Source organism: Epinephelus lanceolatus, chromosome 12 (assembly GCF_041903045.1).
Source record: "Epinephelus lanceolatus isolate andai-2023 chromosome 12, ASM4190304v1, whole genome shotgun sequence".
In the NCBI taxonomy this organism is placed as follows: domain Eukaryota; kingdom Metazoa; phylum Chordata; class Actinopteri; order Perciformes; family Serranidae; genus Epinephelus; species Epinephelus lanceolatus.
In genome coordinates, this window is record NC_135745.1 from 8,686,201 (window position 1) to 8,711,764 (window position 25,564).

A 25,564-nucleotide genomic window follows, 5' to 3' on the forward strand; every position below is an offset into this window, starting at 1 on the left:
TACTCAAGTTTCCCTTTAAGTAAGAGCGACAGACACTGAGCCAGCTAGCCTTGAACATGTCTTTGGACTGCTGCTTTGCCATAGTAATGTTACCATTACGTGTTTGAGGATCTTGAGGAGTAACTTTCTTAACATTGACATCACTGGCACTGCCTTGTACACGGGGTAAGTTGGTGCAGCATTCTGGCCAGTCCCCCCATTGCACATCGGGGTAAACATTGGCTGGAATTTGTTAGACAGTGCTATACATATGTGCAGGAATTGGTGAAATTATGTGCAATACCCACAATGCTGCACAGAAATTCAGTCCCTACTATAACAACCAGGATTTATAACTTCACTTGGACTAGCTGCTCTACTTGAAATGACTTAATGTCCTTAGCTTTTCACTTTACTCACAGTTTACGTCGTCTGTTGGTCCGACATCTGCCAATCACGTTGCATAAGCAAGGCAGAAAGTTGCATCTCTCCAGTGATCTCTGATTATCAGATTTAAATGTGAAGGTTGTTATGTGGTCCTTCAAATATAGAACATGCACAGATTTGACTCAGAATGCAAATGATTATTTGTCACAGGAATAAATAACCAAGGCAAATTCGATCATCTTGTTAGGTTATAAAATTAATTTGAAAGTGTGGATGAAAATTGATGAGATTTTATTGATACAGATCCCATGATTGATTCTGCTTATCAGTCCAATTCTTTATTGATTCCTCTTGTTCAATTTTGTGTGTAGAAAAAAGCAGGCCTACACAGGTTTTCAGCGTACGTGCAGCTGTTTCATGATTTCATCATCTAAAATGAGAATATTTGTCCAGCATTTGTTTTCGTTTAGGTTTTCTTAGTGTAAGAAAAATCTGCTAAGCCCGCCTTTGTGGCACTAATGTTATCATAAAAGGACATTTATTTGCAATAACGGACATGCACTCTGTTGGGAAACGGTGGCACTCATGTGGAGAGTGTCAAAAACATAGCATTCCTGGATTTTGAGCCCATGTTGAGTAGAAAGGGGTTTCAACATATTGCTGGTGTTTCCACCCTTACTAGAAATGATCATTTTGAAGACTAGTAGCATTGTTTCTTTTATCATGACTCCCTTATGCTGCAAGTTTCCAGCAGTGTTGAACCATGAGTATGATGTCATTGCTTTGTGCAACTGTCAGAAAAACATGCTGGCATGCATAAAAGGAATAAATACGTTCGGAGACATACAATTCTGATGGATTTTACAATTTGGAAGTCATAAATTAAAAATATTAAAAGGGTTCATTTTTATTTATTTTATTTCTGATTGATTCAACCCCATTTTTAAATAGCATGCAATTTTGTTAAAGACACATAATGACATATTTAGGACCTAAGATATAAAGTTAAGCCCTTGCTACTTCATAGCTAATGCTAAGTTCTAAAACTTAAAGTATTTGTGAATTGAAAAACAATGGCTTTTCTACCTTGGATGATATTACATAGGGGCTGCAGCTCTTATGATTTCTAATAAATTAATTGGAGAGTAACTTTGTGAAAGTCATTGTTAGGTCAGATTCGATAGCAGTTGTTGTAGAAGATACTCATTTATCCAAGAATGTTGATAGTAAAGCCCAGGAACAGGCTTCACATTATCTGAGAGACCAATTAAAAAACCGTCAATGCGAGATTGCAGTGAGTTGCAGCAGCTAGTGGAACGGCAGCGAGCCCAAAGGTGACGTCAGGACTCCAGCCTCTATTCACCTCTGTAGTGTCAGCAGAAAAACTTGGAGACAGAAAACTTATAACCTGAACAAAACGATTCCACAATCTGCATGAAAAGATACCACTGGTAGTTAATTATCGAAAGTTTTTTTTGTAAAACACATGAACTGACCACTTAATATATCATTGTAGTGACAGTAGGCATAAAAAGAGCCTGGTGACATTGTTAGCAGCAAGCCATAGCCTGAAAGTCTCAGAGGGCCTGTATGAATCTGTTGCAGCTCCAGTTTAACACTGAGCCCCTCGTCTTATCCAGAAGCACTCTCCAATAAGATGAATGATTTTATTCCACCACTGACACTTCACTGTGATGTTATTGCCTGAAACAGAACAAAACCTCCCCGCTGGGTGCTAAAATCTGACAGCGTTATATATTGCAAGATTCAAAAAAATGTCCCTAAAACTGCACCAGGCAGACCACTTTACCGTAATTTGTTTATTTCTATTATGTTGCATTAATCTTGCCACAATAGGTATGAAATTCCTATATTATATTATAAACCCCCCTGTGTGGATTTTCTAATTATATCAGTCATGCTTGGATAAGCAGAGGTCTTCTTGTGACTTGGAGTTTTCCATCTCATTTTAAAGCAAAGAACGATCTATACACATGTAAGCAAACCTGGGACAGCCACAAAACACACCCTGAATTCCTGGTAATCTATCACATTCTGGCAGTCCAAGTGCTCTGTCAATCAATTAGGGAATGGAAAAATGCTTTGTGCTGTGCTCCGCAGTGGTCAGGCCCACTTGTTTACGCTTGGATTAAAGATTAGGCTTTCAGAATGCTTAAGATAGATGCTATGTCAATTTAATTCTAAAGGAATTGAAACTCCTTTAAACTAAATGGTTCAAGCGAATCTGCATTCAGAGGAGGTACACTAATAATGCGGCCTAATCAGATTACTTTGATCCATTTTAATGCTGGTTGGTGGCCACTTTCTCTTTTCTATCTCTCCCTTTCCACCACTCCCTTAATCGCCTCCGCATTTTCTTACTCCTTCTTCCTTCCCACCTCTCCTTTATTTTTCTCCATGTCTTTGTCTCCTCCTCCTCCCTCCTACCTCTCTGCTGGGTGGTACTGTACAGGGTCCCGTGCAGCAAGGCGGCAGTCTCATTAATCCCGCTCTCATGGCAAACTAGTCCCCAGGGGGAGAGAGCACACTTTTTAAAAAGTGCCCTGTCACACTCTGGCACATCATTTGCATTTAGGTTAAAACCAGTCGGGACTCTTAAATCTAATCTATGGGCAGAGGGAACTCCCTCTTCACTGCGGCACGAGGGCATCAGTTATTGTCAGGCCAAACCTTGTTACACACACACACACACACACACACACACACACACACACACACATACACACACTGCTGTGTCACAGGAAACGCATTAAGTGTTTTGGTTTGTAAACAGGTTATAATCTATATAAGGGTTATGGCTTTTTTCCTGCACGCAAGTGTTTCCTTTGCCAGTAATCAGTGTAATGGGCTGTCTGACAAAGAAGGTGGTGTTCACTCACACAGCAGGAAGTGAAGTGCTTGCCGGGCTTGCATTGTAATCTTATGTATGTGCAATGTGTGCACAAAATATTAATGGTGTCGGCTCTTACCATGAATAGTTTAAACCAGGTAAGTGCTTACATAGAAGGTGCACACAGAGTGAGCTCGCCATTTACATATAAAACATTAGTTAGCTTGCTACTTTAAGAGAGCTTGGGAGATTATATATATTTTAAAAAACTATCAGGACAAGACGGCTAAAAGTCTACAGCCACTATAGGTCACAGCATGTGTGTGATGGCTTTCAGCTAGAACTAATATTAGTATTCTAGCATGATGGTGTTAGCATGCTGAGTTTAGCAGGAATTATAAGCTTGTTGGTGATGAACCTTGACAGTGGACGAGATCAGATGGCTGAAAAGGAAGGCAGAGGATCACTCACATCCTTAGATCTGATTCTGATTTATTACAATATTATCAAATATATAGGAAGCAAATATAGGTTTGCTCGCAGTCTCCAGTTGTTTTAAATATGACAGAGTAATTTATTAAAATGCTTTACAGGTAATTTTACATAAATCCTCATGTACATCAGGATCATATCAGTTTACTGCTGTGTATAAATCAGCTGTGCAGACCTGTCCCCCTCAAACTACATAAATAACTTGAAAACAGTAATAGTCAAACACAGACGAGCGAAATACAAGACAATAGCTGTCATTAAAGATCAGTCAGCTATAATCAGGGCTTCACATCTGTACAGATGTTATTTTAAGAATCTTCCTGCTTAACACAAGTGTTTGTGTTACTTAATACTTCAATAATTAAAACAGTTTGATGTTAATATGCACCAAACTATATATAGTTTATGATCTGTAATCAAGCTGCAACCTCTGGGACTTAAAAATGAAGCCAGCGGAGAATGCCAAAAACTGCAATTCTTTGCGGCCACTTGAGCCTGGCTCCAGAGGTCAGTTAGTTTCCACAGACCTCCATGTTAAAATACCTAAATTTTCACAAGAAATAAGCATGGAGATCAGCAGTTATCAATTCTGCGCAGGCCTGGCTCATCTCGAGCAAGCCTAATATTTAATACACTACACTACAATCTGAGGATGATCGGAATGTCATTAGTTTTGCAGGTATTTGCTTGAAAACCAAAGTATCAGACATATTTTGATCTAACAATGGCACTGCATGAAAAGTCAGGGAACCACATTTTAAGGTTCATCCTAAGGGCAACATGAATGTCTGTGTTTAAGTGTATGGCATTACATCCAATAGTTATTGAGATATTTCCCTCTGAGGCAAAACTGTCAACCCCGTCACCTGTCGGGTGCGCGCGACGGGTCCAACGGACACGCGCTGTGCAGGCAGCGTCTGGCAGACACAGAGCCCTCACTGCAACCCGGCTTGTTGTCGTTGCTGTGCATGCATGCACACATTTCTGTTGCTGTAATATGGCCAGCACGGCTGCAGGAGGATCAGAGCAGCCAGTTTTGGTCAAAAAAGATAAAGGAAAAAGCGCTCTTTGGAAATATTTAGTGAAGTGAACACAGCACGCTGCAGACAGCAGGTACAGCCCCTCCCCTCACTAGCAGCTGAGCAGCTGGTGTCGCCAGCATCAAACTAAAATATAACTTCTAACGTTAATGTGGGAGCTAAGCAGAAAACTTTATCAGTCATGTCCATCTGTAACATTAATAGACAATGTTAGTTCAACAGGACAACACAATTATGTGTGTCTGAAAAGTTATGTTAACTGTAAAGTCACAGATTGAAGCTGAAAAAACGTTTGGTTTCTCCCGTAACCCCTGGTTCTCTGATCACATAGTGAGGTAGAAACAAGAGCATCCTGAGCCTAAACTACCAACTCTATTTGATCAGCAATGAAAATATGCTGCCAATCAGGGGTCACGTTAACCGGATATTCTCGGTCATTGACTGTTTTTTTACAACGGTGACCGGAAAATCTGAAGGCCGTCGTCATTTTGACTGGTTGCAATTACCACCCCTGCCCAATTGGCTGCCGTTTTCACACTGCAGAGAAAAAGTCATTCATCTGCTTCACGTAGCGTTGTTGACATAATGGACTGGACACACCGGACGCGGAACCGAAGCACGACGCCCAGCAGCGGAGGCAGTTTTCAGTCAGCGCCCATGTTAACCTATCTGACTGTCCACACAGGCCGCTGAGCAGAGCGGAGCGCCCGCGGAGTAGAGGCAGCGCTTCAGTTCGGCGTCTGGTCTCTTTTTCATGGGAGCCGCCAGTGTTTATAATTTAAAATAACACAACAGTGCATAATCGAACACATTTTTCAATACCGTAATCACTTCATTACAATTTTAATTTTGTGTCACCCAGCCTACAGGCATAACTACATAACGCCCTGGACACACCGGACGCGTTAGTGACGCGTTAGTGCCGTCCAGTGTGTCCAGGGCGAAGCCTAATGGCACAGGTGCGTGGATGTCTGTTCATCTTTTCGTTCATGCCCTTATTAATGCACACTTTATAACTTGCTTGTTGGATTTATTAAAAACAAACGAATGAAAAATAAAAGTCTTTGAATATCTTTATTATCATTTAAAAACTAAAATTAAAATGACCGGTAAAAATAGATTATGACCAGATTTTTATGACCCTGTCGGTCAAAATGACCGGCGACGAAAAAGTCTAGCGCAACGTCTGCTGCCAATTCACCAGAAGCACAGAAAATAAACAGGGCTGTAGATAAATACATTTGTATGGACAGATCTTGTTTCTGGTTGTTATTTATTTTGGGGGGATATTTTTGTTGTTATCATTGATGTCACTGTTCTGATCTTTATTTAAAAAAATGACATGCCCCTTAATTTTTTGCTGCTGTATCGAAAACGGTATCGAGTATTGAATATTTTCCTGGGTATCAATATCGAATTTGAAATTCTAGTATCGTGACAACCCTAATAGTGTGTTTAAATATTTAGCTTTAAATATATGTGGAAAATGATTGTTTGTAGATGTTTACTGGCAATAAATTTAATCATGTTCGGGATGAATTTAATATTTGGCACAATAAGGGAAAAAAATCAAACTGTCTAGCATTGCCACAGTCAAGGGATTCTCAAGAAATAGATTAAAAAGCATTTCAAAATTATTCAGCATGGGTCCAGATATCCCACCAGCTCATAAAACACTAGTCCTCCATTTCCCATAATGCAAAAACATCCCAGTCTATACACCCATGTCTTTCAAACAACACGCTCCTAGGTTGTAACACAATACTTACAAACAGGTGAAAATAGTTTAAAGTCCTGAATCAACTCAGTCCCACTTTGTGCAGGTGCAAAGCTGGTGTATCTCGATGCATGTTCCAGAGGTTTTGCACACTGTGTAAAAGCCTGTGATCAGCAGTAAAATCTTGCTTGCAACTACATCTTCGGCAGTAATCAGTGTAATGTTCTTGTGTAGCTTGGGGTTAGCCTGCATTTATATATAGATCTCTACACAGGATTTTGTAGTGATAAGTAGGTTTTGTGTAGAGAGAGCTGGATGTCTTTCATGCTTTACCTCTATGCTGCTCTGTCGCCTTCCCTTGGCTTTCCTGTCCTTGTTGTTCCCGTCCTAATTCTCATCTCCCATGCTAACACAAGTGCCTTAACTTACTGCTTGAGTCACTCAGTTCTGGGCTCTTTCTTTTGATCAGGCCTAATCCTCATTATTATTTACAGGCCGTGATTTCTCCCTGCAACCATCGTTGCGCCGCAGCACGAATAAAGTGGCACATAGTATGGACTTTGATCAATTATGGACTATTCGCTAATGGACTGTGTCCCTTCAGTGCTCTCCCACCATCCTTTTCTCTGCATTGTGCTTGCACTCTTTCTCTCTTCAGTTCATTGTGACACTCATGTGTAAAATGAGCTTTAAATTATTTGATAGCTTGTATACCAGCAGAGCTGGCACAATATATTTGGGTAATGGATTTGTGTACAGCACTGGGTCATGCTGGCAATTAGTGTAATAGTCTATTTCATGGCAGAGAGTTCAAAGTCATTCCATAAACATTATAAGGATGTGCACTGTGTACCATCCTTCACATGGCGCCATTAAATAGGACCTGATCTGATCTGCAAATTCCTAATTAGCAATGTGATAGGGAATGATGGCCTAAGCTATCAACAATGGAAACTGTAAACTAGTAATAAACAAATGCAAATACTCTAAATAGCTGTTTCCTTTAAATATGCAAGTAAAAGAATGTAGCATATGCAGAGAGACAAATTTTAGCACGTTAACCAGTTTATAGATAGACTAGATAGATAGAGTTAATTGTCATTCAAATCCACACCGTCAACGATGCACATCAGAACCAAATTCTGTTGCCTCTGACTCTGAATAAAATATGGATAAAACTATATATTGTAAATTCTTAGTTTCATCATCTGTTTTCAGCTTTCTGATGATACATTTTCAGATAATTGATTGGGTTTTTAAATGATTTATTCACCTTAGAGTTTTGTCAGGACCACTTTATTCTCCATTTTATCTGTAAATTTCAAATCACTAAGTTTTGCTAGTATTGCATGGTGATGATTTGAAAGTTACAGAAAAAAAAAAACTTTGGAATTTGTTTTACCTTCCTCATCTATCTTCATGTAGAATTCTTTTTTGAAGCATTTGCAAACCTTTTTCAATGTCACTAAATTGATTTGAAGAAAATGTCTCCCTCATGTTTGCACTTGACCCTCTCTTTGAATGAGATGACAAAGCTGCACCAACAGTCACTGACATGCACATCTTTGTTGATACATAGAGAGAAAAGATGAGAAGTTGTCCACTCTCCTCACTGTATGAAAAAAAGAAGAAGATTATTCTGCTAAAGAAGTACTTGTGTATACAGCTTATCGTTGTTTTAAGGAAAGTGTGTGTGTGTGTGTGTGTGTGTGTGTGTGTGTGAGTGCGTGATGGACCAAAAGAACATAGTCAGTGGTAAGTGGCAAGAAATGGAGAAGGTACGATGTGTGGGCTGTATCTAAGTATACAGATATGTTATGTGTAAAATGTAAGACTCAAAAAGTAGATTTTTATGGTTGTAAACGCAAAACACAATTTAAAGAAATAAGAATTTTTATACACTACAATTAAAGTAGATTATAGATGACATAGATGATAGTCAAGGACTGAAATGTTTACTGCTGCATTATGAGCACTGTTTTTGTGCACAGATAAGAAAATAGACTATTTTTGCATTGATCTCAGCCTGTGAACCTTTGTGTGGCTTTCCAGCCCAGTTGCCCCAGGTAGGCACAGTTTCACATCAGCCATAACACTATACAGTACAATTGACATAATTTCCATGTTATGTGAGACCTTTTGATATATTTTACGCACATAATGTTTATTCTGAAAAGCTGTCAGCTAAGATTGCTTTTGCTGCTTTTATTTCCAAAGAGAGTTTTCTTAACAGAAGGTCATGCTGAATTCCAAGCAAGGCACTGTAAAAGTAAAGAACTTATATTGGTTCAAAGTGCCCCTGGAACAGAGCATGTAGCAGATACCTGTTTAAATAAAGTCCCACAGTTCAGCAGGATTGCAGAGGCGTCTAACAGACACTAAAAGGCAGATGTGAGCGTGAGTGACCTCATGAATTACTGCTAGAAGTAAGAAATGTACTGGATCCGTGAGGGTTTTTGTATGTAAAACAGAAAGAAATCAAAATACTTTATTGAACTTAGTATTGCCTTGTTGAAATACGTTTGATACCTGCTTTATCTGTGATGACACTGGGGATGTAATGGTGCACAAGAGTCACGGTTCATTTCATATCCTAGTTTTGAAGTCACAGTTTGGTGTGAGTTTGGAACAATGGAAAAAAAGGTACATCTCTTTTCATTTACTTTAAACATACAGTAATGTTAGTGCAGTATTTGACTCACACGACAATCAGTTTGGTGTACAAACCTCAGCACACCTCAGTGGTTGAGCCTGAATACACAAATTGCTACAGCTCCAATAACAATAGGCAGAATCGATTGAATTTGCATTTCTATGTTAAATACAATAGTTGTTTCAACAGCATTTCCATTTCTACATTTCAATGTAGAATTGAGACATGCTACACATTGAAATATAGTACTGAAGGTCTTGAAAATACAGTTGTGCATTACCTGTAAGTCTGAAAGGCCTTTTACCCATATTTAGGTCAGTTTTTAATCTAGATGTCTAGATGTATCTTTTGACCTTCAATCACTCCTTCACATCACTGCTCACTGGGTATTGCTGTAAGTCCAATGCAACTATGAAATCTGGCCAAGAATATCTGTTCCGTTCTAACAACAGTCTATTAGAGCAGCTTGTTTGCAGAGTTGGAGGTGGGATTCAGTCTGTAGTCTTGGTTGCACTTTCTGTGATCTCTGTTTCGATTTATGTCTTCCAGTCAGCGCTCTTACCTCTCATGACTTATGAGCCTGATGCATCTTTGCTACTCTTCAAACTTACATAACAGAGAATCACCCATAAAGCTCTGTCATGCATTTATAATGTTTTCCATTTCTGCACCGTGTGTGTTTTGGCGACGTACATCACTAATATTTCAAACAGCAAGGAGTGCAGTGTCTGAGGAACTGAGGTATGACACAAAGCACAATGCTTCATATGCTCCGCTGCTTCCATAAAATCACTGTTTACTCATCTTTATCTTTGGAGTTTCATCTCTTCTTGGGATTTTGTTCTTCCTATCATGGATTTAAACTCTTGCAGCTGACAGAGGGGTTTCAGGTATCAGCAGCAGTTATGGTTTGCACTGACTATTCATCAAATGCAATTGGCCACCATTTATTTCTACACCCTAGCGCCCTAAGATTCCTCTTGCTGTACAAAAGAGTGAGGCAATTGGAAACTGTCATAATTTTGAGCTAAATGCTTCCTGACATGCTCACAATGGTAATTTTACTATGCTAATAATTAGCAGGTGCAACATGAATCATGTTTACCAGATATGTTTTGAGTGTCGGCATGCTAGCAGTAACTAGTCAGCACTGAACACACAAGTACAGCTGACCCTCTAGCATGACCCCATGGTGATGCAGATTGAAAAGTCAGAGGATCACCAAAGTCATCTGGATACATCTTCATGATTGTCTATACAACATTTGTACAAATTTATCTTGAAGATAAGTGAAAACTTTGACCTGCTGGTGGCACTGTTTAAAAAGTTAGGGGATCATCAAAGTCATTGGGATTCATCCTCTGGGGAATATAGTTACCCATCAAATGTTATTGCGATCCATCCCATTGTTGAGATATTTCAATGAAAAACAACAAATGTCAACCTCGCAGTGACACCAGAGAAAATGTCAGGGATCAGCAAAATCATAACAATTTGTCCTCACAGGACCATGAATGTCAGCACAATATTACATCGTAATGCATCAAACAGCTGTTGAGATATTTCAATGATAAACAAAAATGCCACCCTCGTGGTTGCACTTGAGGAAATGTCAGGGATCATGAAAATTGTGAGGATTTGCCCTCAGGGGATAATGAATTTCAGTACAAAATTAAATGGTAATCCATGAAACAGCTGTTGCGATATTTCAATAAAAAAAACAAAAAACAAATGTCAACCTCACAGTGACACTACGGGAAATGTCAGAGATCATCAAAATCATAATGATTCGTCCTTAGGGGACCATGAATGTCAGTACAAATTTACATGGTAATCTATTAAGCAGCTGTGGAGATATTTACATGAAAACCAAAAATCTGAACCTTGTGTTTTCACTCGAGGAAATATCAGGGATCCTGAAAATCACAGTGATTGATCTTGACCATGAATGTCAGTACAAAATTGCATGGTACCCTATCACGTTGCAATATTAAATATTTATTAAAATGAGACCAACACCATGAGATGTCTGTCTTGTCTGTCTTTCTCAAATTCCACTGGATTCACTTTCTGATTTTGGCCATTGTTGTGAGGAGATTTGTAACAGCCCCTCATTAAGTCCCCTTTGTTTGTCTGTTGTTTCTGGCAGAGATCTCTGGGAATTCAGAGGACATCCCTCTGGTGCGCTGGAGGCAGCAGTGGCTGGAGAATGGCACTCTGCTCTTTCACATCCACCACCAGGATGGCAGCCTGAACCTGCCCGAGCCGACCGAAGACCCGGCCAATGATTCTGCGAAAGAGGAGCTCCGCATCCTGCACATCTCTGTCATGGTAAAACTCTCTACTCTGGGGCTGACTGTTCTCAAAGCAGCTTAAGATGGAAATTGCTTTGACATCCAATATTACGATATCTTTTTTTTTGACATGCAGTCAAAAGAACTTTTTAATTGGCTAAAATCTTTCATTTGAAAAATTAAAATGATAAAGGCAATAAATTGCTTTTCTCTCTTGCTGTTTTATTGAGATGGATATGGAATTAAATATATAAAGTTATTTTAGTGTTGAGTTATTTTCCCTGAAGCTGAAACATTGTCAGAGATATCATCTTTGAGATAAGATAACATATCCCTTCCTCTTGTTTTTGTTTCCCTGTGTATTTCAAATGAAACAGCTGACTGCACACTTTTTCTCAGAGTAAAGGTTTTAGGGAGCAGATAAATCCTGTGGATGTCTGTCACGGTACAATAGCTGCTTTAGAGGCAAAAATGCTTCATTTACAAAATGTCTCTGTGTCTTACATTAATCTTACGGGTATAACTTTTCATTGTCCAAATGTATAAGATATTTCAGTCAAAACCTTAAAAAAAAGCTCTGCCGCTGTCACTCCACTGGCAGATTTGTTTAGAATGGACACATGTCGAGTGCATGGCATGCACTGCAGCCTGATTTTCAGCAGCTTGCCACAGGGCACAGACATGTTCAACACAGCATGTGTATGTAAAGACATGGAGGAAGTGATGGACTCTTGTATTGAAGCAGTAGGTTTCCTAGTGATTAAAACATGAAAATAGATGTATACTTTCCCCCTTTTTATGTCACAGAGACATTAACTATAGGCAGAAAATAATTCTGTGTTTCTGTGTGGAACATATATTTATAAAGTTCCACATTTTGGTTGCAGAATGTAGATTTTCGCATGCCTGCACTGTATCAAACCTTATCTGCTATGTCGACAGAGTAGGAAATGAATCCTTAGATCTCGCAGCTTTCTCCTCTTGCCTGAGGAAATGTATATTTATTAGATCTTAGATATGCCACACCTACTCCCAGTGCCCTTTTCCAGCCCAAAGACATTACAACTGTGCTTTGATGGATGATTTGTATTTTCAGTCATTGAAAGCATATTATAGCTGCATACACAAATGATTAGTCAGCTTGGGAAGACTTCTGCCAGCAGCTACATCTGCTGAACAGAGGAAGGGAGCCGCACTTCGACACCCGCTGAATGTCACCGACCTTGGGACCTTGAAACAAATAACTGTCCTTGACTACCCTCTGCCTGTTTTGCATGTATTAGTGAACATCAAGCCAATCCACTGGGCACACAGGGTTGAGTGGTGACAACATTTTTATGTGGAAATGAGCTAGCGCTGAGGTTCTGCTTCTTACCTCTTTGATTTTCCTCTAATATCACGTTTTTTACTCCCCGCTCTATCTGCGTTTCACATCCCATCAACCTCAGGTCCGTGTCTTTGTGCTCCCTGCTCTGTTAATTCCTCATCCTGAAAGAGCTGCGGCGGCAGCGCTGCCACAAGGGTGTTTTCACGAAGGTGTGGGTAGAGAAGGATTAGCATGCAGATATGAGCAGACCGTGACAACAGATGGAAGTGGTGTTGCCGCTGCGCTGCCCAGGCCCTGCTGCAGCTTGCCACCCTGCTGGAGGCCCCGACCTATAAATCCAAAGCCGTGTCACTTGTTCAGCTCCTTGTGGATACAAAAAGGGTTCTGTGAAGGCTGCTTTACGGGCTTTTTAGCTCAAGCGCACACCTGTCACTGGACCTCTTTCCATTGTATGTCTTGGGAGACTGCAGGACAGCAGCAGTCAGCACAGGTCGCAGTCTGGGAGACGTGGGAGAAAACAGTGGGATACAGCTGTGAATGTCTCAATTGCTTGAGGTCTCAACATCTTACGAAATCCTTCTGGTATACTGTATGTTTATGCAGTAAACAGCAGGGAAGAAACAGGAGGAAAACAGCATGAGACAAAGGTGATTTCAGTTTAGATCAGCTTGTCTATAAGTAATATTAACACCTAAGTAATGTAAAAAAGTACCGGTAATTGCTAAGCTCTGGTGGCATTGCCACAGCAAAGTCAACAGTGCAACCTGTCTGGAGGTGCTTTTACACAATGATTGTGTAAGTTTATTGCAGGTCACTCTGTCCATGATGAGTCTCATAAATCCTTGGTTGGACTGTTTGATATCAATTTGTGGCTGTCAGGTTTTGCAATGAATCTTAACACCATGTGAGTTGTCAAACATGTACAAGAGCAGAGGCATGTCATCTGTTTTGCCTAAACTTGAGTAAAAAATGGCGCTTCCAGAGTGGCATTTCATGTGGCCTGTTGATTGGTTGGTTTACAGAAGTAGGTTTTAAAAGTCAGACTGTGTGAGCATTTATTCATACATTTCTGCCACTGTCTGAATTTCCCTACAGGCTTTCTGTGGTTGCCAAGGTTCCAAATTGGATGTAGGTGGAGGTGTCTCACAGTGCAATCTGGAACCATTGTTTTGGATTGACGACCAAAGATTTTACCTCGTTTGTCTCATGACTGTCAACTTTCATCTCAAATAGCCCCAAATCGCTTAGTGTAAAAGGGCCTTGATTCTGACAAGGTTGTAAACAAACCAACAGATAGTCTGAACGCTTTTATAAAGGTTGAAGTGAAAGCATTTCAAGAGTCAGTTATAATCCCTTATTGCATATAAAAACTGTCCATGCACAGCTATGGCAAGAACAATTGGCCAAAGTGGAACCGAAAAGTCTCGTGTTTCTTTCTGTGTCTGAACTTTTGTCATCAAACAACATTCCCAGTTGTGATCTGCTTCGGCCTAAAACCTGAACTTCTTTGAGGCCAAACTGGATTGGTGCCGATTTGGATACTCAAACCTGAACCAAGACATCAAGCTTTATTTTTTCTTAATATACCTGACTTAGTTTGTCGACACTCTCTTCTCCTTTCCCCAATAAGTATGCAGATGGTTGGCATAGAAAGAGATATAGGGAAACATGTCCAGTACCTGAAGCCCTGCAAAACAAAATAGCCTTCATTATTATTGATTAATGTGCCAGTTGTTTTCTTGATTAATAGAATTATTATTTAGTCAAGGACTGGGAAACATATTGATATTATATTGATATTGTGAAAGAGACTAGACTTTTTTTTTTTTTTTTTTTTTTTTTTACATATTATAGTATCATAGGTTTTGTCTTTTTCAAGGCTGCGTTACGGTAAAGTGATGTAATTTCCTGAACTTACCAGACTGTTGTTGCTGTTCTCTTATTTAACTTAATCCACTTAGTGATTGTATCCAAAAAACTGATCACTGTTTATCAAAAATGTCATTGTGTGAATATTTTGAGAAATAGTCAACCCTACAATATGGTCACAATTTTGATATCAAGGTATTTGGTCACAAATAGTGCAATATTTGACTTTATTAGTCATTGAAATGTCAGAAAATAGTGAGAAAATACCTATCACAGCTTCCCAGAGCCCAATGAGACCTCTTTAAATGTCTTGTTTTGTCTGACAGTTGAAATCCTAAATACATTTCGTGAGAAGTGATATAGAACAGAGAGAACAATAAGTCCTTACACTGGCGAAGCTGGAACCATCAAATGTTTGGTGTTTTACCTTAAAAAACTTACTTAAACAATAAAAATAAATGCTGATTAATTTCCTCTTGATTGACAACTAAATGACAGCACTACATTTAGGCATCTACATTCCAAAGTTGCAAGTTTTTAAAGTGTTAAAATGAAATCCTGCCTGTCCATTAATATTTCTCTTGTGGACTGTGTTTTACACCGCTGTCGCCATGTTTTTATCAGACACATGAAATGGACTTGAAATGGTCCCAGGTCTGCACATCCCAGCCAGCTTGGTTCAGCCAGGAAGCAGGATGTCCAATCTGCCACAGTTCACTGCATGGCCACCATGCCCACCACGAGACTGTTTATGCCTAATGGATGAGTTGAGACTCCAGCATTTTCAGGCATGAAGACAAGCCAGACTTATTATTAGCCTAAACCTAAAGGGGAATCAGGTTCAATGAACTGCACCAAAGTAGGGTCCGAGGCCAAAAACGTCTGGTCCTCCAGCTAGGTTTACCTGAGATCTACAGTTGTAGTGCATTTATTAAAGGCGGTACTGATGATGATTTAAAGAATATTTGAACAAAGACGTGAGTCATTTTCAACAGTTGCACTCTTGTATTTTTGAAGTGTATTAATTCTAAAGTTGGAGTTTTCCTCATGCAGGGTTCAAAGCTTCTCCCCGTACATTCATATCCAACAAGGTGACTACAGTGTCCTCCACTGGCCGTGGCTGGTCATCCATAATAGATGACTAACCTTGTGTATGCCTGTACCAACACCAGATGAGGCACTGGCAGTTCAAACGCACGTCCTCAACTTCAGCTTGAACCCTACAGGCAGAGACGACTGCAAAGCAAATCCCAACACTCTGGCCAAACAAAGACAAATAAAACCACCATACTGTATATTTAGAGCATCAGATATTCAATGTGGCTTGATTAGTTTATCCATTGAGACTCTTAAGTTCCAGTGTATCGTTGCTATGCACAATTCTCCCCCTTTAATTTCCAAATTTTAATCAGCTGCCGTTATGCCACAGCCTCAATGGATCAATCCAATCAGCACATACTGTACGGAGGCATCCAAACTAAACCAAGTCAATAACATTATATGAAAGACTAATACAATTTTTCAAGCTTAGGGGTAAGATTTGATGTTTTGTGAATTTCTTTTAGTGCTATTGTTTTTTCCTCAGAGGCCATAAAGCAACTTTTTAATTTCAGCAAACATCAAAGTGAAACCCAAACCAAAATGTAGACCTCCTATGACAAAAAGTCAACAAATAGAGAGGTAAAAGGACATTGTCCTGTTCTCAACATACAGTAGAGGCACAACTCTCTATAGTCATCATAAATACTGCAGGTCTGGCCCACATAACTACTCACAGTGTCTGTTTAGCTGGATGCTGAACAGTTGGGACAATATGGCCCGATTTGGTTTACCTCAGCTGTGTTAAAGCTCTTGTGGTACAAGTTTGCTGTGGATCAGTATTGTGAAACAAGCCTCTCACTGTGCTCACTCAACCCAAAAGGTGAGGAGCAGTGGAGTCTGTCAGAGCCGTATGGTGTCTGATGTTAATGGCAGCAAGTACTGCCAGGCTGCTCCATTGTTTTAGTCTGCTTTGCGCTGCCTGAAATAGGAACTTCAACAAACAGATTGTAGGTCTGCAGAGGAACGTAACACTAAATCCACTCTTTGAGTTAGTACATTACATGTACAGTCTTTTATTGTGCTATCCATTGATGCTGGTCCCTTTTTATAGTTTCTATCGAAACAGACGTTTCCTTTTTTAGAGAAAATTCAGTAATTTTATCTGTTAGACATAAAAAACATTGGACTTACTTTTACTGTTTAAAACACAGGTAAAAAAGGCAGTGTGGGCTAATGAAACAAGAGCTTCTCCTGGCTGAGAGAGACTTTAAACCACGAGGTACATAATGTGACTACACTTCTGTGAATTCAGGATGGATTCAGACATTATATACCGATTTAAATGGCTGAAATGTGTTGCTTAAAGGTAACTTGGTTATTTTTCAAGCTTGGCCCTTATTTCTATTGTTTTGTGTCTCAGTGACTAATAGGAATAACGATTTTTGAAACTGGTCCAGTATTGAGTGAGACCACTGCAGCAGGCAGCAGCAAAACAGGCTGCAATGTAACCACCTGGGACTTATGTACTGTCTATTTACGTCAATTAAAAATGTTTGTTTTTGCCACTGTAAGGCTCACATTATATGAATCTAACACATTCTGAGAGGGATGATAGAGATAGATAGACCCTTTTTTTAGTTTTAGATCCTGCATATTTTACATCTACAGTAACTGGGTGAATTATAGGTTTATTTCAACCATGCAAGGGGTACTAATTTTTGTAATAGCAAGATATATTTTTTTCTGTAAATTTTGAGTGAAGTGTGTTTTACAATGTTAAAATTACTGTTGGCGATTTCAGGGCTGTTATTGGCTAAACAAAAAGGATCTTACTCTTTAACAAAAAGGTCTATGTTTGTAGGGATCCTTTCCACAATGTTGTCAGACACTTATAAACTTAGCCATGTCGTGCCAATTTGTGTTTCTGTTATCAGTTTAGACGCGCAGTGCCAGGCCGCCCGCACTCAAGTGGGTAGCTGTGGCGTCTTGCCGACTGCAGCCAACACCCGACTGGCCCATTTCTCCCCCTCAAACAAGCTGTGTGTGTTGTGAGACTCCTTTCACCTCTGTCTGCAGGAGACCAGAGAGAAAGATGTTTTTAAAAGCTCTCAGTACTTTTGTAACTTCTAACTGAATCTCTGTGGTTTAGAGTTTAGCTTCTCTCCTGCGTCCTGTTTTTATTTCAGATGTCTGCTTTATTTTACCGTTTATGTTCTCTTTCCGCTGTACTAGAAGAAGTTGCTGCTCAAAAACTCAACAATTCCTAATTTTGCTGCTTCACAATAGAAGTTTTTACATAACACAGTAACAGGGGACTTTTATTTTTAAGACTCTATAGGAATTAACATATGTTTATTTTCGAATTAGCAAAACTTTATTAGCAGCTTTACTTCAATTAAGACAAGTCTAATAATACGGCTGGGTGGAAGAGTAAAATTAGAAACAGCCACAGTGAGGTGTTGATGAAGAGCTGCAGACAGCAGGCTCTTATTACACTTCTGCAAACAGCTCACCTCCAGCAGGTAAACTTCCTTTACCTGCCCTGCTGTGGAAAAACACATGCAGCAAAAATAACAGAGGACTTTAGCAGTGGATCAGCAACTGAACATGTAGCCCACTTAGACAAAAATACTGGAATATATATAGTGTATTGTCATTCAGCCTGAAAATACCTAGATATAAATTTTTGTCCATATCGTCCAGCCCTAATCTGAGCCTGTTGGCTGCAAAAACAAGCACTTTTAGTGAATGTAAATTGACAGTGCAGCCTGTTTTGCGGCTGCTGGCTGCAGCCATCTCATTCAATACTAGACCAAATTTCAATCATTTTGTTCCTGTTAGTAAAATAGACACAAAGACAGGGAAAAGATCCAGGTTGAAACTTTTCCTTTTAGGACAGGAGGAGAGATAGAGGAACACTGGAGCAAGGATCTGACAGAGCTGTGAGTGTCAGCGGTCGCTGGGTATTGTAGGATGGGGTGGTGTGTGGCTGTGGTGAGCGTAAGCAGTCACATCTTTAAACAATGTGAAGTGGGAATGTTCAAGCTAAAAAGTTGCTCTTAAAAGATCTGCATATTAGCATTATAGTCATTTTTAGATATAAGCATATGCAACCCTGTCTCCTAGAAGATGTGTTTTACTAAATACTAATTTGCAACAGGAAATATGTTTTGGAAGTAACTCAATGACGACCAGATTGGGCTAGGTTCTGTGTCAAAATAATGAGGAAACATCTCTTTTAAAATAATCTGCAAACTATGAATACTGACAACCTCTGGGAAGTTGAATATTCCTTTGATTTACTTTAGGCCAACATTAAATAAACAAAATATTCAGAATTTCCTTGCAGTAGGAAGAAGGTTTGGAACAGCACTCAGATGTTGAGTAATGTGTTTTTACAGAAAGTAAATAAAATATTGGTTAATTGAATAAATATAAAATATGAAAAAAAAAAAAGTTTTCCAAGAAAGATCTTTTTTGGAAGATGGCCATTTTATACCTATTTCAACATTACATTTTACATTTTCTATTCTAGAAATATAGATGTAATTAAAAACCTTCTTATTTGCCCAACAGCACCAAAGAGGAGGAGGATGTTGCTCCTTCAGCACAAAGGCTCTCAAGCTTTAATGACAGATGGAGGAAGAAATGAAAGTCAGATATATCATACAACAGGAACTAACAGAGCTTGTGTTATGACATGCTCCCTCTGGGCCATGCAGGTCTGGGTGGATTTGAAAAACAAATACATGGATGGCTTTTCATTTTATTAAATGGTAGCTTCCAGATACATGTGTCAGATACAGTCAGCTCAGAGCATTACATCTTGATGAAACCCTATATCTGTATAGATGAAGGATTTAAAGAAGTCCAATGAAAAGTCATTACATTCAGTTTCAGTGTGAGTCTACAGCAGTTACAGTGGTATCACTTTCTGCTGTACCACAGTTCAGTTTACAATTCACACTGTGATCATTTCACAGTGATCTTTAAAAAATGCCGAACCAATAATAGGAGCAAGAGTCACAGGGATTCACACACACACACACACACACACACACACACACACACACACACACACACACACACGAGGTGTCAGTCACTTTATGGGGTGAGATGGTCATTGTGACACAGCTTGGCTTGTGGGATATTGACATTCATGTGGTGACCCTCCTAAACCCGTGTTGATAGCATTGATCGTATAAACCTTAAATCAATGCAGCCACGACCACTTGTAAAGCGGTAGCCCCGGCTGAATCCCAGCCTCCAGAGCAGCTCCCTGAGCATCACAACATGGCGTGTTTTTGAAAAGCCTGCCGAGCGAGACAAACCAATCCATAGCTTCCCTATGGGCTGTGAGAAAGGCACATAGCCCAAGTGCCTGGCCTGTTTGTAGTGCTGAATCTCTGATGGAGACAACTGAGCACCATGGGTTGTTTTTTTTAACAAAAGCACAACAACAAAATAAAAAAATCACAGTTTTGCAGAAATACAGACCTTCTTACATTAAAGCTGCACTAATCAATGTTTCTGTTTTAACAATGAATAAAATAACTATTTAAAAGTCGTAGGTTGATAGAATTTTCTTTTGACTGGAGCATTAACGGTTGCTAGGAGCAGTTTTTCATGAAAAATAAGAATTATCTCCTCAAGTCAGTTTTTGACAACCTAGACAAGTGTCAGTCCCATAGACATCATTTTTGTGGCCATTTTTCTGTCACTGTTTTTAATGGATGTAGCTAGGTAGGTAGCCAGCCAACCAATTCTCGTTCACAGGTTGACAAATGTCGAAGCTTTGTCAAGTCCCTTGGTATTTTATAGTGCCACACAGGGCACATTTTAGCTTCTCTATAGCCTCATTTCCACCAAGCAGTCCGGTTCATTGAAGCGACTGTGGCTCAGAGGTGGAATGGGTCATCTGTAATCGGAAGATCAGTGGCTTGATTCCCAGCTCCTTCTGTCCACATGTAGTGAAGAATCCTTGGGCAAGATACTGTACCCCAAATTGCTCCCGATGGCTGTTCCATCAGTGTGTGAGTGCATGTGAATGGTTACTGAGTAGCAAGAAAAGGTGGCACTTTGTATGGTAGCCTTGGCCACAGTGACTGTGTGTGTGAATAGGTGAATGTGACATGTAGTGTAAAAGCACTTTGAGTGGTAGGAAGACGAGAAGAGTGCTGTGCAAGTGCAGTCCATTTACCATTACCATTCAGGTTTGGTACATATTGTGTAAAATTGTGCAAAGTTGTGGATGGTACCAATAGAACCGTCCCCATTTTTTAAGTTATTCACAAAGCATCTTAGGTCTTAAGAGAGCTCCTAAGGTGAAAAACTGTGGAGGGAGGAGGACTTTTAAGAAGCCTAAGAGTGTCTTAAACAGAGAAGATGGTGGAAAGACAGAGAGGAAGGAGAGATATTCTCTGTATATTGAACGACAGTGATTTAATAAGACGCTACCGGCTTGATAGTGCAGGGATAATGTTTGTGGTTGACCTCATCAGGGATGAGCTTACTTTTCCCACCCAGCGTAGTAACGCAATAACGCCTGCTTTGGATTGCAGCACGTACCAGCGTTTCTCACACTAATTGCTTGTGCGTAAAAGGAGAGGGAACGCTGCATTGATTTGTTGGGCAATGCGCTCCCAAGTCTACCTCTTCCCTTGTGCCGTGATCCCGGGACCGAATTTCCCTCTTAAAACTCCTTTGTTCTCCTCCACGAGCTGTGCCAACAGCAGGCACTGCTCTTCTGTCCAGTTTGGCTTTCTCGTTCTTTTTTTCTCCATTTCATTCGTTGTTTTGGTCATTCTGCCAAATCAAACTGCTTTTTACAAGGAGGCCAGCAATCACAGTAATTGCTGACAGCTGAGTCTGCGTCCACCATTAATATCAAATAGATTAAGTAGTAAAATTACCAGCATGGCGAGTAAACATAACAATAAGCAAATCAATATAATAATCAGCATGTGAATGAGGTACGTTCAAACATTTTGAAGCTGTGTAACAATTAATTTAATTTTGCTGAGTTTCATCATGGCCGGCACGGTGGTGTGGTGGTTAGCACTGTCGCCTCACAGCAAGAGGGTTGCCGGTTCGATCCCGGGTGTGGGAGCCCTTCTGTGCGGAGTTTGCATGTTCTCCCCGTGTCAGCGTGGGTTCTCTCCGGGCACTCCGGCTTCCTCCCACAGTCCAAAGATTGGGGACTAGGTTAATTGATAACTCTAAATTGTCCATAAGTGTGAATGTGAGCGTGAATGGTTGTTTGTCTCTATGTGTCAGCCCTGCGACAGTCTGGCGACCTGTCCAGGGTGTGCCCTGCCTCTCGCCCGATGTCAGCTGGGATAGGCTCCAGCCCCCCCGCGACCCTCAAGAGGATGAAGCGGTTAGAAGATGAATGAATGAATAAGTTTCATCATCATAACATAAAATTATTTTCACGATTACACATTTCTTAATACAGTCTAAGTTCTATGATCGGTTGATTTCACTGTCCATTCATTACTAGGAGCGCATTTGGTTTTTTTTTTTTTTTTTTTTTTCATTTTTCCTTTTTGTAACAACCAATCACAGCTTTTAGAAGACTGCGTCATACCTAGCAACGGGGTCAACCACACCTCCTCACTAAGATAAAAGTTTCTGTCCCCTCCTTGCTCAGAGTTGCTCTCAGAAACTTCCTGAATCACGCTTAAGCTAAGATTCCTTGCTAGGAATTTTTAGGCGTTAGGAGCTCTCTGAGAGGACTCTGAGAATCTTTGTGAATATGGGCCCTGCTATTTTTAAATATCCCATGGAAAGGGACTGTCACTCCAGTAAGTCCATAAAGGTGCACCAGGGTGCCTTTGGCGTCAATATGACACCCCTAGGGGTGTGGTAGAGCATTGATATTTGACCATCTGGGGTTGAGAACTGCTGAGCTAGCTATGCAGTAAGGCGACACACCCATTCTTAATCCCACCCTCAAATAGAAGATGTGGGCAGCAACCCAGAGGTCTGGAACTAACAGGGAGTATTCACTACACTCTGCAGTTCCCCTCAACTTTAAGAAATATGTTAAACTGTTTTAGCACATGGTTTTGGCTTGCAAATTCCAATGTCATCATCCTTGTTTCCAAAAGTAGCAGGCAGCTGTTTGCAGCTTTTGTTCTTTCTAAGGTGGCAAGAAGCACTACTCCGTATGCTAATGCCGATGTGTAAATAAGTATTAGTTTACTAATATGTTTATTTTGAAGGTATACTATGCAGGATTTTCCTAAAACCAATTATAGACTCATTCAGAAGTAAGTCCTCTCAATCATGACTTATGACCCACTAGAAGTGTGTGGTGGTGTATTTTTCTGCAGAGACTCTGCTCTCTGCCTCTATTTTCTTATTCTGACATATCTTCTTCTTATGTTGTTATGTTTGAGACCTTCCTGGGCACAGTGTGCAGGTGAGGTTGGGACTTTATAAAAAGATAGCGACCAGGTGCCAGACCGTACACAGCAGGCATCCAAGAGAAAGCTATGAAAATCCTTGGTGCAGCGCTAAAGAGATGCAGATAGCGAGGTGAAACGTCAAACAGCCAAAGCTGGGGTTGGCTTTCAATTGTGCTGGTGATACTATTTACAAACAGTAGCCAACAATTCCTGCATAGTATACCTTTAACAATTTTATAAAGTGATAGTATGACAAGGTTTTTTGCTTTCAGCTTGTTTGCAGCTCTCAAGTTGCCATGTAATGCAGCTTTAAACTATCACCAGGAGTGCACGCACAGTGTGTTTAAAACTTGGATGCTCATGTTTCTTTTTCTTCCCTTGTAGCTGAGCTAGCTAAATTGCACCACTGTTTTCAGAGTGCTCCCATCTTTCATCTACTTCCACATGTACGATCTACGCTAATGGAGCTCAAATTAAACAAGCACAGTCTAACATAAAATAGCATCTATGTTTTAAGGTTCAGAGCAGTGTCAGAAAACTGGGAGGTCACAGGACCAGACTACACAACCATGTCTACATATCTGTGATGTACCGGAGCATTTTTCTATCAATGTGTTTCCTCTGCTCTTGGGTCTGTGTTGTGCTTTGAGCTGTGTCTCAGTGAGCACGCAGAAAAAGTCAGTCGGACTTGATGTGGCGCCAGCATCAAATCATTTCCACTCTGTGTTGGGATTATAGTGAGGGTCAGTGTCTTATAAAGCAGACTGCATGATTTTAATAAATCCAACTTGCACTGGAGCTGAAATGTTTAAATGCTGTCTGGCTGGTTTGTTGTTCCTTTGCATATGTATAGGACATGACACTGGCTTTACACTGAAAAAAAATGAACCCTGGGCTTTCAGCTTCAATTTAATTTATTTCCAGACAACCATGACTGAAAGAAAGGACAGAAAAGAAAACATAACATGCAGAGGCAGCTGAATATACAAATGTTGCCTTTCACTCTTTTTCCATTTTCTGGCTGCTGCCATACCTGCATAATAATGTTTTGCTTCATGGCCACTTGCACTACTAAGAATAAATGGACATCTTTCTACTGCCACCTTTTGTCACAACGTCTACCTCAACCGTGTTTTTCCCACTTCCTCTTCAGTTAGATAATATAATCAGCAGTCCCTGTAGAGTGGTCATATAACATACAAGCTACATGTTTTTCAGATTTGAGTAATGAATAAGGAATAATGCAAAAATGAATAACTGAATTTCCAAATGTGTGTGAAAAGGCTCCTTTCAGGTGATTATCTCCTGCATTTGCGTGACATTCTATTCCTCAGGGACAAGGCGTTCTGTCGTATCTGAATCCAAGGACTCAATAATCATCACAATCCCATACACTAATAGTAATTGAATATCACAAGGTTTCATGCAAAACACCTAAACAATTATTTTCCTCGCATTCTACCGTATATTTCTAATTTTCTGAGTATTTGTAGAAACATAGTGAATTGCTAGCTCCCATTCACTGCCACCAAATGAATTAGTCACACCTGAACGAGTGCAGAAATTAGTTTTGGATTTGTGCAGATGATACTTTGGGAATGATAGTCGCTTGAACTGGTTTAACATTTATGCCAAGGGAGATTCAGAATATGAATATAAGCACAGACATATGCAGAAACCAGCTAAATTGAAGGAAAGAGAAAGTGTAATTTAACATGACAGAGACAAGCATTTAACATAATTGGGGATATTAATGTATAATTCATGTAAATCACATATGGATGCTCTAGCAGCCTAGCATAGTATGGCATATTGTGGCGTTGTGAGGACGATTCAAGGAGCTGAACTCAATAGACAACTAGAAGAGTTAGTTGAGTGCAGATCCCTGCCAGGTGTGTCTGGGGGCGCGTAGGCTGGGAACAGGGAGTGCAGGACAGGCCGTGTGTCCAGCGTGTAAGCATGACAGTAGTAAAATGTAGGGGACACAATATACAGGTTATATTATCAAGGTGTAACCAGAGTAGACATGCTATATGTAAATAAAGCTTGGACACAAAAAATTCCCCAGCCCTAATGCTGTTCCTAAAGTGGTAATAAGATTGTCACTATGAAAACAAGATTCCAAACTGAAGCAGTTGTTGATCATTTGTGGTCCTGACCAGGAGGGAGCAAAAAGAAGCACTTTCACTGGATGTGAATTTCAAAAATTGTTGCTGTTTTTGTGTCTCATTAGTCAGACACAAAAAAAAATAGGAAAATAGGGTCCAGGTTGAAAAATAAGAAAGTTTCCCATAAAGTGCCGAAGTAGAAGTGTGCTCGAGCTTTGAGGTACATGGCTACATGTAGACTGCAGCTATTTATATGGGGCTGTTTTAGTTTTCTACAAGCGGCAACGCATCCCATCAGAATAATATGTAAGCTGTTAAAATACAGCCCTATAAAAATTCTACATATAGTGGCTTTAAAGGCAGCACAACCCCTGATGATGCACTACATTAAAAA

General features: G+C 40.0%; 1 protein-coding gene across 5 annotated transcripts in view; it reads left to right on the forward strand.

Annotated features, from left to right (window-relative positions):
- Window positions 1-25,564, forward strand: part of astn1 (astrotactin 1) — a 591,813-nt gene that overhangs the window by 87,657 nt on the left and 478,592 nt on the right. For all 5 annotated transcript variants that reach the window (XM_033650224.2, XM_033650225.2, XM_033650227.2 and 2 more), the window contains exon 2: window positions 11,269-11,450. In XM_033650224.2, the coding sequence (XP_033506115.2) occupies window positions 11,269-11,450 (182 nt within the window). The remainder of the gene's footprint in view (window positions 1-11,268; window positions 11,451-25,564) is intronic.